At 39.7% G+C, this 14,280-nt stretch overlaps 1 protein-coding gene across 1 annotated transcript in view; it reads right to left on the bottom strand.

Annotated features, from left to right (window-relative positions):
• The window catches only part of LOC106911014 (palmdelphin-like), a 47,173-nt gene that overhangs the window by 3,966 nt on the left and 28,927 nt on the right, over positions 1 to 14,280 (bottom strand). The window contains exons 2-6 of the mRNA XM_088001458.1: positions 9,598 to 9,648; positions 8,545 to 8,625; positions 6,993 to 7,123; positions 4,236 to 4,350; positions 1,258 to 1,282 (exon numbers count right to left, since the gene is read on the bottom strand). Of these exons, the coding sequence (XP_087857584.1) occupies positions 1,258 to 1,282; positions 4,236 to 4,350; positions 6,993 to 7,123; positions 8,545 to 8,625; positions 9,598 to 9,642 (397 nt within the window). The 5' untranslated portion in view covers positions 9,643 to 9,648. The remainder of the gene's footprint in view (positions 1 to 1,257; positions 1,283 to 4,235; positions 4,351 to 6,992; positions 7,124 to 8,544; positions 8,626 to 9,597; positions 9,649 to 14,280) is intronic.

Genomic DNA, 14,280 nt, shown 5'->3' on the forward strand with positions numbered 1-14,280 from the left:
TAATATTTCCTGTGTTTTATTTTGGTCATTATTGTTTCACTTAGTGTTGATATGTGTGTGATAGGCGTGTCTATCGGACATTTATAGAAATATTGAACAAATTGCGTCCCGTATCGGTTCAATACGGGATGCAACATTTAGCAGCCAAATACGGGACGATTCCGTATTTTAAGGGATGGGTGGCAACCCTAGCAGAGTTGGTTTGGATTTTGGAAGCGAGCTTCTGTATAGTTATTCTCAATAGTTTCCTTACATGTTGTATGACCAGGAGCTTGTTGGAAAATAAGGTAGATCTGTTTGGGTGGTAGAAGCCTAATAGATGGACAGATAGATCCCTCATGTAAACATCCAGACTAACTCCAATATTAGTAATTTTCCAGCAAATTTCTCACAAAAATACGGTAGTCCTGATTTCAAATAAATGATCTTGCACTGATAATATAATCATAGTAAAGTTATTAAGCAGGGAAAGACATTAAACACACTTGGGAAAATATTAAGATCTTATTATTGCCTGTCCATAGATTGTTTATATGCGGCGAATTAATATAACATTAATTGATCAGAACCTGACGAGCTCACTGCCTTAGAGAGTCCCGGCTTTTATACAAGAAACTTTCTCATGTGAAATAAGTTCAGCTTGTCTCAGTACCCTCAACCCACAGCCATCTCAGGAAAGAACCAGTTACTGTTTTATGATTACTGTGCTTTAAACAGAAAAGGTGCTTTGTGTTTGGATGAAACATATTAAGAAGGGAGAGTTGTATATTTGATATTTTTCTTCTTTTTCTAGGTAAATCAACATTTTGTTTTCTGGTGAAGAAAACCTAGATGCACGTTAGTCAGAACTGGATGATACAATTGCTGGCTAATGAACCTAAGCTGATACTGCAACAATAAAGATGTTCCAATTTTTTTCTTAGTACAGCTCTGACATTTGTTTTGGGACAGTTTCAATGTCTGATAATATTAAATTTAGCAATAAATATGACAATATTTAGTTTCAGTAGTTGACAGGAACTGAAAATAATGGGGCTAAAACAACAAGCTTACCCTGAAATCAAATATGAAAAGGTCATGTTGGTAATAATAGATGATCACAATGACACATCTTATTGCTTGTCACAAAAATCTTTATGATCCAAAATTAATCTATGTAAAATATTATAGCTTTTGCACAATAAGTCTCCTAAACATATTCTGAGTTAAATTTGAAATAAATCATAACAAGCTAAAAGAGTGAAATTTTTTTTTTACCTGGCTGGAACTCTGCGTTTAGGTCCTACACATGAAGACAGAGAAGTTGTGAGTGAAAATTTAAAGGTGAGAAGCCAGTTATTCACTGTGAAGCAGAATACAGCATTCCATAAACATTTCATCTAGAAGTTAACATGTTAGTGAGTCTGAGGGATGAGGGACCCTGAGTAGAACCAAAGCCAAGTCATGCATATCAGAACTGTGTGAATAATCCATTTACCTGGAAGTTGAATGTGTGAGGGATCCTCTCAGCAGACAAAACACGACCATGCAGTCAGTTCATCCCGTTAGAAACAAGCAGAGATTAGAGGAGGAGCCACAGGCAGGAAGCAGGAAGTGGTCAGATTTAAGCTTTATGATAGGCAGCTCCAAATGTTCAGCATGAACCCTGTGAGCCCAATTTAGGCTACATTTACACAGCAGGAAATTGCAATTCAAATCAAAGTTTTTTGCCCATGTACGACCAATACGCAATGTTTTCAAAGCAGTCTGAACGGCCCAAATCCGACCTTTTCACCCCAGAAATAGAGCCTTCTCTACAGCTGTTGCTGCTCCAGAAGAGGCCATTGCTATTGGTTGTGCTTTTTTTTAGAATAAATAAGAAGTGCTACACTAGCAAGACGTGAAAGAAGCCTTTGTCAGAGAGCTGAACATAAATGGCATAAAAGTTGACTTCAAACTCACTATGAAATCTATGAAGAGAGACTGTGAAGCTATTTCATCACTAAAACATAAAACATGAAACATTCTTTGTGGAAATCATAAACAAAAATATCAACAATGCTCGTTCCTTTATCTGCAACAGATAACAGGCTCATAATCCCTCCTTTGACTGTTCCACCTGAACTCCACTCTGACACGGCCTGCAGTGAATCTGCAACTTCTTTGCAGAGAAAATAAAAAAAAAATTGAAGGGTTTATTTGCACATAAATACCAAATCAAATAATGCTGTGCTCAAACATAACAAATGTAGAAAACGGTTAAATTTCACCAAGAGCCATGAAAACTTTGCAGAAATTCTAAATCAGCTAAGCTCAGGTGGCTGCTGTCTTGGTGTCGTACTCACAACTTTCCTTAAGTTCAGTTGGTCATTACAAATGATCTGATCCAAATAGTAAACTCATTGCTCCATCAGGTGTCCCCCCCCACACCCCAACCCTGAGGCTTTAAAAATTTAGTTATCAAACCAATAATAAAAAAAGAACAATCTGGACAATCACCACAGCAGAACTACAGGCCGATCTCCAACTTTCCATTCATCAGCAAAATTATTAAATTAGCTGTTTCAACAGTTAAATAGCTTCTTAAAGATGACCAACCACTTTGATGTCTTTCAGTGTGGTTTCCATGGTTACCAGAGTTCTAACAAAGTGCTCAATGACATCTATATAAATATGGGCTGTTGAAGAATCACAGCGGTGGGTCTGTTGGACCTCAAGTGTTGATCATGACATATGTGTCAATAATACATGTTAGTACCAATGATTGAACTGAGTGTGTTTTTATGCTCCTTTAATCTGGAACAAACTTCCAGAAAACTACAAAAAAGCTGAAACTCTGAGCTCCTTTAAATCAAAGCTAAAATCCCACCTATTTAGAGCTGATTTTGATTCATTTGGGACATTTTTATGTATTTCTTTATTCTTTGATACGTTGATGATGGGATTTGACAAAATATAATGATGTCTATAGCTGTTTCATATTGGTCACTGTGTTATGTTTTTATCATGTAAAGCACTTTGAACTGCCTTGTTGCTGAAATGTGCTTCACAAATAAACTTGATTTGAGTTGACTTTTGAAAACAGCCTTCACACTGGTTTACAATGCATTTCTGTATTGAAAATGTTTTATTGATCTGATGTAATATTCTTATCTTTTTCATTTGCAGTAAGAAGAAAACCATCATAAATAACAGAAATGAAAGGATCAAAAACATCAGTTAATATGTAGTTAATCTACATGATATGCTTCTGTTGGTGATGGAGGTATTGAAATAAATTAGCTTTTCAGTGATATTCTAATTTATTGAATATAACTATATGAAGAATATAGCCTACAACTGCAGCTTCACTGTTATTCAAATGAAGTGACCTACACAAGTAAATCTAATTAGTCTTTAGAGTCAATTTGAAACCAGTTTCACATGCAACTAGACAGATATAAATGCATTCACCCAAACAAAGAAATGTCAGCAAACTGGCCATTCATCAGTGTGAGTCCTGAAGGCGAGCCTTTATGTTGTTCATAAATGGTAATATGCATGATAAGACTGATAAGAGTGGCACTTGCCCTCGGATAACATCAGTAAAAAGTAGTAGTTTAAACACTAAGCATCAGTGTAGCCAAAAACAAGTCATTATGTAACGGTGACACGGCCCCGGTGTTTTTGTTTTGAGACCATCCATGTCATGTCCCTCATCTCCCTGATTCCCTGCAGCTGTGTCGCTCCCTGATTGCTCCCCTTCTTAAGCCTCCCTCTGCAACCCACACACTGCCAGATTATCGAACGCTTCCAGCAAGTAGTTTCTAGCTCTCCATCCACGCCCTATGTGTTACTGCCTCGCTCTTGTTCTCTGGATTTGCCCCTTTTGCCTTACCCTTGTCGGACTGCTGTTTTTGCCTACCCGGATCTCGACCCAAGCCTGTTTCTCTGACGCCGCTCACGCTCACTCCCTCGGACTCTGCTATCTACCCCTTTGTGTATGACCTCGGCCCGGCTGACCAAGAACTTGGATCTGGACTTTATTCCCCTGATCCTATGCTGTGAGTACGCTGCTCTACGCTTCTCCCCCGTCCCCACGCACTATCTTCTAGCCAGTGCTACAAGCTGTCTATCCAGTGTGCCGCTCTTAGTTGTCTCAAATTTAGATCTGAGGTTTTCTGCTCACTCCTGTCTCGTGGCTGATTTCGGGTCCTCATAGTGTGCTTTTACACATTAAGCTTTTTGTTAAAGATAGCGGTCTAATTAAAACCTACCTTAATGATGTCTTCAGGTGTCCTCTCCACCTCTTTCAACCGCTTCAGGACTATCTCTTCATTGAATGAGATGCTGAGCTCTTTCTGTTCCAATGCCTCAATCTCTTTTTCTATTCTGTGTGTGGGAACAACAAACTTTGTCAGTACATGAAGAGGACCACCTCAGCAACAAAATGAGATGGAGAATTGTGACTTTACCTATTCCTTACACCAACTGCAGGAATATAAAGGTCAAGGTGTGACTGTCTTGACAATAAGCCTAAACTGTGTACACTGTAGCACCAGGCTGCCATCAGACATGACACTTTTAGTTTCCCCTTTCGTCTGTACCACCATTCAGATTTAATTTTCCCATTCCAGTTGGTGAGGAGGTTTTATTCCACAAAGCTCAGACCTTCAGCTGCTGAAGCCCTCCACCCACTTGTTCATTACTTCCTTCCTTCAGGTTTTCCACCATCTCACAACCTCAGAAACACATAATTAGCTTCTTCTTTGACATCACCAACATCAGGGTCTAAACAGCAGTGAATGTGTTGGACCATGAAAGAGAAGCTGATTAAGATTTAATAAATGCAATAACAGCAAAAATCACAGTAGAATCACCATAATTAGCCTGGTTCCTTATAGCTTTGTTAATGTACAGGAAGAGATCTCTGGAACCTTGAAAATCCAGTTTTGAATTACTGATCTCACTCATTACAGCTTGGAGCAAGCAGAGCAAGTATTTCTGGAGTAAAACAGCACATGTGGTCCTCTCCTTTGGTGGGATTCAGCAGCATATACCAGCCCTGCTGAGAGCAACCCACTCTTCTAGAGAAGGAACACTAAAGTAGGGCTGAAACGATTCCTCGAATGATTCGAGTACCTCGATTACTAAAATTCCTCGAGGAAAATTTACCTGCCTCGAAGCTTCGTTAATTTATGTTTTATTAGTTGGCGCACCGTGTTCTGGCCGGGACTTCATTTGCGTTGCGCGGAGCTCTCACTTCCGCCTCTGAGTTGTTGACAAAAGCTAAGTCTCAGCGGCATAAAGTCCAATCTTCAAGATTGGCCCGTGGGGATTTTATTGATTGATGATAATGCCTGACTTTTTATCGTTTTTGGGGAACCAATAAGCATCCTTAAAATGACTGGGGGATGCCTGGAGTACGGCAGCATTTCTCCTCCGGGGCTGCTGGTTGAAAGCGAACGGCGGGAAGAGCGCTGAGGTGAGCGGATAGCCTGAACAGGGCGGGCGGCTGAGTAGCTGATGCTTACCGTGTAAATGTAGCTTTACCAACGAACCGCACAATAAATTTCATATCCCGGTCTGAAGAAACGGGTGGCGGAGCGCATCGTACATGGCTGGTAGATGAGTTTCTGAGTGTGACCAGTAAAGGTGTCGTAAATATCCCGTATTGCTTCCCCCCGTGTTCGTCCCCCGGTCTAACGGTTCGTCAGTCCGCTGGTCTATTTCCTCCCCTCCACCCCATCTTACGTTCGTTCATTCGCCCTCTCCTCCCACTCCAGGCGGCATTTCCCGTATTTTCAAACCCAAAGCGTGACAGGTTAGGTGGCAAGGTGAGTTTAATTAATCTATTAAACTCACTGAAGATGAATACATAAACTAAAAGCTGGATTGTAGACATTTTTTATAAGCATATTTGTGAGCCTGCCTCTTTGTTATTAAATTCAATATAATTTCAGATTTTTCTATAACTTTTCTTCTGGTTAACTTAGAAAGTGAGCTATTATTGTTACAGGTTAGTTTTCTAAACTACAAAAAAGCAACTGTTAGGGATGCTCAAATATGAAAAATTGGACTGATATTGATATCTGATAGTAACACCTGTATTATGCCAGATTTACCAATATTTCATTTTATAATTTTTTTTATCCGATTACTCGATTAATCGTAAGAATAATCGATAGATTACTCGATTACTAAAATATTCGTTTACAACAGCCCTACACTAAAGGCAGTAAAGGATGTCTGACTAACAAGTCTGCACAGAAACCAATCTGCCATGTGACAAAACTGTTCAATAAGGTCAAACCTTCTGAAAAAAAGAAAAGATTATCCCTAATCTGTTAGGTTCTGTGTTTTCTGTGCAGTTATTTTTGAGGTTTTCTGTGTTTAGTCCTGTCATGTCTTCCCTGTTGATTGCTTCCCAGGTGTGTCTCATTCCCTGCGTATTTAAGTCCACCTGTTGCCTTTGTCTCTTGTCAGGTCCTTGTCTAATAGTTTGTCTGCCGGCACAGTTGAACTGTTAAGTCCTGTGTCGGCATTAGCTCAGTGTGTCAGTCTTTGTTGAATTCAGTTGCTACCGGTGCTGAGCCTCTGTTTCTGCTCTGCCGTGCTGCCTGAGACCCTGGACTGTGAGGTTCTCATGATTAAATTCATCATCATCATTCTTCATTTGGGTCTCTGCGTTCATTCTCACCACCACCAACCACACCTCCTGACATAAACAGAGGGTAGTGATGCTTCTTCTGTAGAAGAAGACACATTAAAGCGTTGGCAAAAATGAAATAAGACTTTTGTTTTCAAAAGCAACTGATATATAATTGGCCACTTGGGACTGCCTTTAAAATGAATTCCTCCCCAATGATAAAAGAATCATACTTAAAGCAGTTCTAAATACACTCATTACTTTCATCTCTGGTAGTTGGTTTTCCAAATGTTCATCAGTATACTAGAAACTATCATGAACACTAATGATCTCCAGCTGTGTATTCTCCAGCATTTGTGTCCAGATGTTTCCAGGATGAGGTTACCTGAGGATGTTGCTCTGCAGCTGATCACTCTGCTGCTGCTCATCCTGAGCCTGGAGCCTCATAGCCTGCTGCTCCTCCTCCGACTGCTGACTGAGCCCATCCATCAGCCACTGCTCCCGCAGGGATTTCTTCTGCCAGTCAAACACACCAACACAGTTTCACCACCTTCTACATATTCTGTTTTTTACTTTTTACCTTCTGTGACTCTTGACTTGCTCAATCTAACAAGTTTCCCTTCTGTCTATTAAATAGATAAAACTACCTTTTTTTAAAAAAAAAATCAATTTACCATTAACCAAAGGAAATTCACATTCAAACTTAAATCTAAATATCCAGCTGAATAAGGAGAGCTCTGATCAGAGCTGCCAAGAGGTCCATGGTGACTCTAGACCAGACAACCACCCTAAACATAAAGTCAGGGCTGGTAGAAAGAAACCCTAAAGACTAGCAGCTGGAACTGCAGTAAAAGGTAGTTCTACAGAGTATTAACATGGGGGAGCTGAATACTTTTGCACACTGCACTTTTCAGTCTTTTATTTGTGAAAAATGTTTTGAATTATATATAATTTTATTTCTATTCCACAATTGTCGATGACTTTGTGCTTATCTTTCACATAAAATTCCAATGAAATACACTCACCGGCCACTTTATTACGTACACCTGTCCACCTGTGTAAGCGTCATGTCAACAACGCGCTTGTTGTGTTCAAGACTAGTTTCTTGAACACAACAATGAGTTCACTAAACTCAAATTGCCTCCACAGTCACCAGATCTCAATCCAATAGAGAACCTTTGGGATGTGGTGGAACGGGAGATTTGCATCATGGATGTGGTGGAGCCGACAAATCTGTAGCAACTGTGTGACTCTATCTTGTCAATGTGGATCAGACTCTCTGCGGAGTGTTTCCAGTACCTTGTAGAATCTATGCCACAAACGATTTAAGCAGTCCTGAAGGTAAAAGGTGGTCCAACTCGGTACTAGCAAGGTGTACCTAATAAAGTGGCCAGTGTATAGTCATGTTTGTAGTTCTAATGTGACAAAATATGGAAAAGTTCAAGGGATATAAATTATTTTGCAAGCAACTGTAGGATTATTGATACACTGCTGGAAGAAACAGAATAAACCTGAAATCTCACTGAAGATTTCAGGGAAGCCTGCTTGTCCTTGCAGAGCTCCACACCTTCATGTCTAATTCCCAACACTTCTTTTGCTTTGTATTAGGCAGATTTTGGCTGCTGCCTGACTGCCAGGTGGAGCAGACAGATGGTTGCACCATCCCAGTCTGCTCCTGTTGGAGGTCTCTCCTCATGGGAGGGGGCTTTACTGTGTGCAAAATGGGGGAGAAAAGGAACATTGTGTAGATCATTACATCAGAATGTGATCTGCTAAAGGTGAGAAGATCCTTATGGGAAGAAATCATCTTCCAAATCAGTATTTACTGTTTAGATACTATACCAACAATTTTCCACAAGCATTTTTTGAGGGATTGTGGGACCTGACATTCAATCTTTGAGCTTTTCTTCAGAAGTACACTATAAAGAATTAAATACCTTGATGTACTGGAGTTTTAGTTTCTCTTCTTCAATCTGTCTTCTTTTCTTGGCAATGTCTTCTTGGATTCTTCTTTTGTCCTTTGGTCAAAAAGCACATGTCTGCAGCATGAGTGCATTTTATTATATGGAAACTATTCCACCTGTTGCATCCCAGTGCTGACTCTTCACCCTGGGCCTGACAGCTGGAGAGCAGAAGCCAGAAATGCCTAAAGGCAAAGAGCTCCTGCTCTCTACCTGCTGTTTCATGCCAATCTGTCCTTCAGTCTGCTCCTTGCGTCTAAAAGATCATCTCCTCAAATGTCTTTGATTCAAACAAGACAAAGAGGAACAAAAAGGCTTCTTCCAGCAACACATTGTTGACTCTGTAAGGAAACAAGATTCTGAATGTCACAATGAGTCGGTCACTGATGGCTAATATTAGCTCCTGGATCCAGGATCAGAGTGACACTTGGTCACAGTGAAAAGGGATCCCCTCATGACATCTGCTGGTATTTATATCTCCACCTCTATCTGATGGGGTGAAAATCACTACAGACTGATGAAGCTGCATCAGTCTGCAGAGCAGAGTTGCCTCCACCAGGAGACACAGAGATCAGCTGATCCAGAACACTGTTGCTGGAGTTCTCTCCAAAACCAAGAAGATAGAGCACATCACTCGGTTCTAAAGTCACCTACACTGAGAGAATAGACTTTAAAATTCTGTTAGTTGAACTGCCTTGGTGTTAAAATGTGCTGTACAAATAAACTTAATGATGGCTGGACAGATGGATGGACTAATCATGATTGATAGACTGACTGACTGGATAAACATGTGGAAAAGCATAATGTTATAATGTGCGGTAGGGGATTGGTGATGTGTGGGCCAAGAACAAGCTCCTGGTATAGAACACATAGACACCCTGATGATTGGTTATCAGGTCTTCAGATCTAAATTATTCAGGATGGATCAACAGAAGCTAAATTTAATCTCAGTCCTCAGGCCTACAGGGAACCAACAGGGAGAGCAGAGGAAGAGAAGGTGTGACCTGGAGAACATGGCGAGTTTCTTACTGTGATTGCCTGGAGTCTCTCCTTCAGCAGGTCCGCTTCTTCCATGGTGGGCTGAAAGAAAATTAAAGGCCATGAAGCAAATAAAGAGAACCGGGGCTCAGTATAGTTCTACTGGAAACACCTGAATGTCTAAATGTAAAATAAGATCCGAGACACAAATATACCATTTCTACTTCCAACCCAACAGAAGCTAACAAGTCATGTTGTATGATCATCAGTCAGGGTGTTATTCTGCCTGATCTCAACCTAAACCAACATTCTCATTTTTAAAATCACTAGCATGTCTTTCTTATTAGGTGTATGTCGTTCTTCTGTTTTTACACCAGTATGTTAATAGTGCATATCTGTTAGTGAGAGCACAGGAGGAAACCATTCAATTCAGGAAGAAAAAACACAGCTCTTCAAAATGAACTGTTGTTTTGTAATCAATTTTTTTTTTATTATTAGACAATAAAAATAACAAAAGTTCTTAGAATGATGTAAAGTCCATTCTAAGAATAAAAACATTACATGATCATGAGACTACTCATGTTTTGTTTAGTTTTTTTTTTCCAATCATGATTGATTGAGGAAAATAATGTATGGCTTTGAATTTGTTACTGAAAAGTGTGGCTTGCATATGCATTCAGCCACCCCTTTTCACTAATACCCATGAATAAAATCGACTGCACCAAATCGTGTGGAAGCCAGATCCCTGTTTCAGTTTCCTATGAAGGAGACACTGGGAACATGGAAGGTGATCATTTATCAAACATCATCCTCACATAGATGAAGACGTATCCATCCTTTGCAAAAGTTTAATGCTTTTCATTCATTTAAAACTACATGGAGATAAAATGGTGGATGCTCAAAAGATATATATTCCTGCATTAGAAATTGATCATCAATCATCAGACCACTGATGATTGCAGCTCTAAATGAGTTTGATTGAGCTGGACTGAGTTGTGGCTCTTTGTTCTGTGAATGTTGCAGGCCCCTGGTCCAGTGAGGTGTCAGCCCACAGGCCAGTCCCACCTTGCATGACTGATGACTGCAGTCATTTCTCCAGGAACTAACTGACTGCTGGACTTAATGAACAGTGTTTGTTCCTTTCCTGATATTTATTGCAATACATACCAATACACACTTGTGTAGTGGATGACTGACAGGTTTAGAGTCAGAGAGAGAAGCAACATGTCAGTGTTACAGGCCAGAAGAGAAGCAGAACTCTCAACAGCTAGTCTCTGATGTCTTCAGAGGTGAGCCGCTTCACCTCGGCTCTGACTGCAACGGATCACTGAGTTCACATTCACAGCCATGGGCCCACCAGCTACAACAAACTGTTTTAAATGTACACTTTCAATTTGCTTTTCATGTATCTGAGATTTTCTGACACTAGTGGCCTTTATTGACAGCCAGCAGATAGGAAATGGGCAGAAAAAAAAGGTCAGGAATGAAAGCCTGCATGGCTTAGTCGAGGACCACAGCCTCTCTGCTGCTACGGCACCAATACTGCTTTGATTCTCTTAGACCCGTTTTCATTTTTTTTCCCCCCACAATATATTTTATTGAATTTTCTCTTTTTTGACAAAACAAACTTACAAACAACAAACTTAACATTGTAAACATGTACTTGTACACACTTGCATTCACTCACGCACTCACCATTCAAACCTGCATTTGTTTAGTTCCAAAAATATACAAAACCCTTTAGATTAAGACAGAGAAAAATAACAAGAGAATATATAAATAGAAACTGTAGTCAAGACATCCATTCAAGACACCCATTAATAAGCTCCGCCTTCAGTCCCTATGATCCTCATATATGGCTCCCACAGATTCTCAAAGTCCCGCTGATTACCCTTAGCGATGTATGTTAGTTTTTCCAGTCCGAGCAAATTTGCAATTTCTTTCTTCCAAAGTCCCAGGGAGGGCAGGTCCATGCTCCTCCAGCATAATGCAATAGATCTTCTGGCTTGAAGAAGTCCATAGTCTATCAATTTAGTTTTTGTCTGTGATTGTTTAAATTCCATTGGGTATATTCCTAGAATACAGATTTTAACTTCTAATGGGATTTTCACCTTAAACAATTCAGATAGACAGCCAATAACATCTTTCCAAATCTTCTGGATTTTAAGACATTCCCACAGACAAGGGAGAAGAGTTCTTTTTTCAAATAAGCATTTAGTACAAGTATCTGTAATATCACTGGACATATAATGAAGCCTAACTGGTGTTATATAGGTTCTCATAAGCCATTTATATTGCAGAAGTTTAAATCGTGTGTTTGTTTGTTTTTGTGCTTTTAGGCAAGCCTGATTCCATTCTTCCTCATCTATATCTTCGAGAGTATCTCTTCTCCAAGCGTCTAACTCAGAGGTTCCCAAACTGTGGGGCGCACGCCCTAGGGGGGACGCCGTGCCATAGCAGTGGGGGGCGCGGGAAGCCGTCTGGATGAAAAAAAACAAAACAAAACATGAACGTTGTATGCGCTGGGTTTTTACCTTAGAATGGCCAACTCTGTTATTCCTCTGTCAATTTGATACAGTAGGAGCTTCCGCACTTCCTATATCTGTGTCCTCTGTCACTTTTATCAGCAGTTCAAACTGTTTAATCCGTTGTTAACATGTGTAACCTGTCTTTCCGAGCCGCCTTTAAACGCAACATGAGCGCTATATTGCTCGCCCTGGGTTTACACCTGTGCGGCAGTGAAGGAAACCTGCTGCTGCTGTGCAGAGCTACGCAGGTGTGTTAGAATCACGGCAGCAAACTAGCAAAACGCAAAGAACTTTTCACAGTTTTTCCCCCAAACTAACAGACTGTTGAGTAAAGCTGTTGGATGCAGGTAAAGTTAGCTAAAAGATGACTAGCTAGCTAATATCAATACAGCACCTTAAGCTTAACAAGTAGCTTAGGCTACTGGTGTTGTTGTCTACATTCAACTACGATTCATTTTGCCCCCCAAAAAATTGACCCCCCGCCCCTTGTTCGTCTGGAGCCAGAGCTGAGTATAACAGGGAGTCTCCACACCCCACCCTCTTCGCTCACACACATCGTTCAACCAGACAGCTATTTGTAAGCCATAGGGGGGGCCCAGAAATAGTTTGGAAACCACTGGGGGGGCCCAGGAGAAAAAGTTTAGGAACCACTGGTCTAACTTATCAATTGTTGAATCCTTAGAGGAAAGCATCAACAAATTACAGAACACAGAAAGAAAACCTTTCCATTTTAAGTCCCCAACGCACACCTCTTCTATTTTTGTTAAGGGTGGAATGTCAACTATTCGTTTCAGTTTTGATGACATATAGTTTTTCAATTGCAAGTATTTAAAAAATGTTTTGGGGGTATTAAATTCTTCTTACATAACTGATTGAAAGTAAGCAACATGCCATTGGCATATAGATCTTTAATTTTCTGAATGCCTTTGGTTTGCCACAGTTTAAATCCTCCATCATTTTTCCCTGGGGTGAACCTTTCATTACCCCAAATAGGGGTAAATTGTGATAGCTCTGGATGGTCACCCATATGTTTATGTGCTGCATGCCAAGTTATAATTTTATTGTTTAAGAAAGGGTTCTTTGTGGGGTTTTTTTAGTGTCTTTTTATCCAAAGAATATAGGAAGGTGTTTAAGGGGAAATCTGGAACAGATTGCTCTTCAATGTCTACCCAAGCTGAGGTGCCATCGGACAAAAGTAATGAGTAGCTGATGTTAGTTGAGCGGCCATATAATACCATCTGAGATTAGGGATTTGAAGTCCACCTCTTTCATAGGGCAAATAGAGTAGCTTTAAATGGAGTCTTGCTTTTCTATTACTCAAAATAAATTGATTAAATAGTTTGTTCAAACTGTCATCAAATGAATATGACAGTGGCAATGGAAGTGTTTCAAAATAGTATAAAAATTTGGGCAAGATTGTAATTTTTAATACATTTATTCGACTCATCATCGATATAGGCAAATTTGACCATCGATTTAGCATTTCTGTGACTTTTTCCACAAAGGGATTACAATTTGCTGCACTTATTTCATTGAGGGATGGGGTGATCTTAATGCCCAAGTATATAAAACCTTTTGTAGTTGTTTTAAATGGGGTAACCACAATAGGATTTCTCCTTTTTTCTTCATTGAGGAACATTAACTGATTTAGTATTATTAATTTTATATCCTGAAAATTCATCAAATTCTTTTATTAGATTTAATAAATTGGGAATAATGATCTTCAAATTACTTATGAAAAATATATGATGTCATCTGCAAACAAGGAAATGAGATGATCTCTCCCTCCAATTCTAATACCTGATATTCCGGTATTTACTCTAGCAGCCATTGCCAGAGGTTCTATTGCCAATACAAAAAGTAGTGGTGACAGGGGGCAGCCCTGTCTAGTTGACCGTTGTAAATTAAAAGCTTTGGACATGTTGTTATTGGTTAAAACTTGTGCTGTAGGATCAGTATATAGTGGTCGTATCCATTTTAGAAAGGTTTCACCAAGTCCATATTTGGGGAGAACTTCAAACAAATAATTCCACTCTATTCTATCAAAAGCTTGACGTGCATCCAATGATAACATTGCTGTGTGCTTACAGTTATGTTTTTTTATGTAATACATTAAGAACCCGTCTTATGTTATGGTAGCCTTGTCTTGTTTTAATAAATCCTTTTTGATCATATATTATTAAATTGGGCAGGTATTTATCTAATT

The sequence above is a fragment of the Poecilia mexicana genome, unplaced genomic scaffold (assembly GCF_051168715.1).
Source record: "Poecilia mexicana isolate PSO_F unplaced genomic scaffold, ASM5116871v1 scaffold_20, whole genome shotgun sequence".
NCBI classification, from domain to species: Eukaryota; Metazoa; Chordata; class Actinopteri; order Cyprinodontiformes; family Poeciliidae; genus Poecilia; species Poecilia mexicana.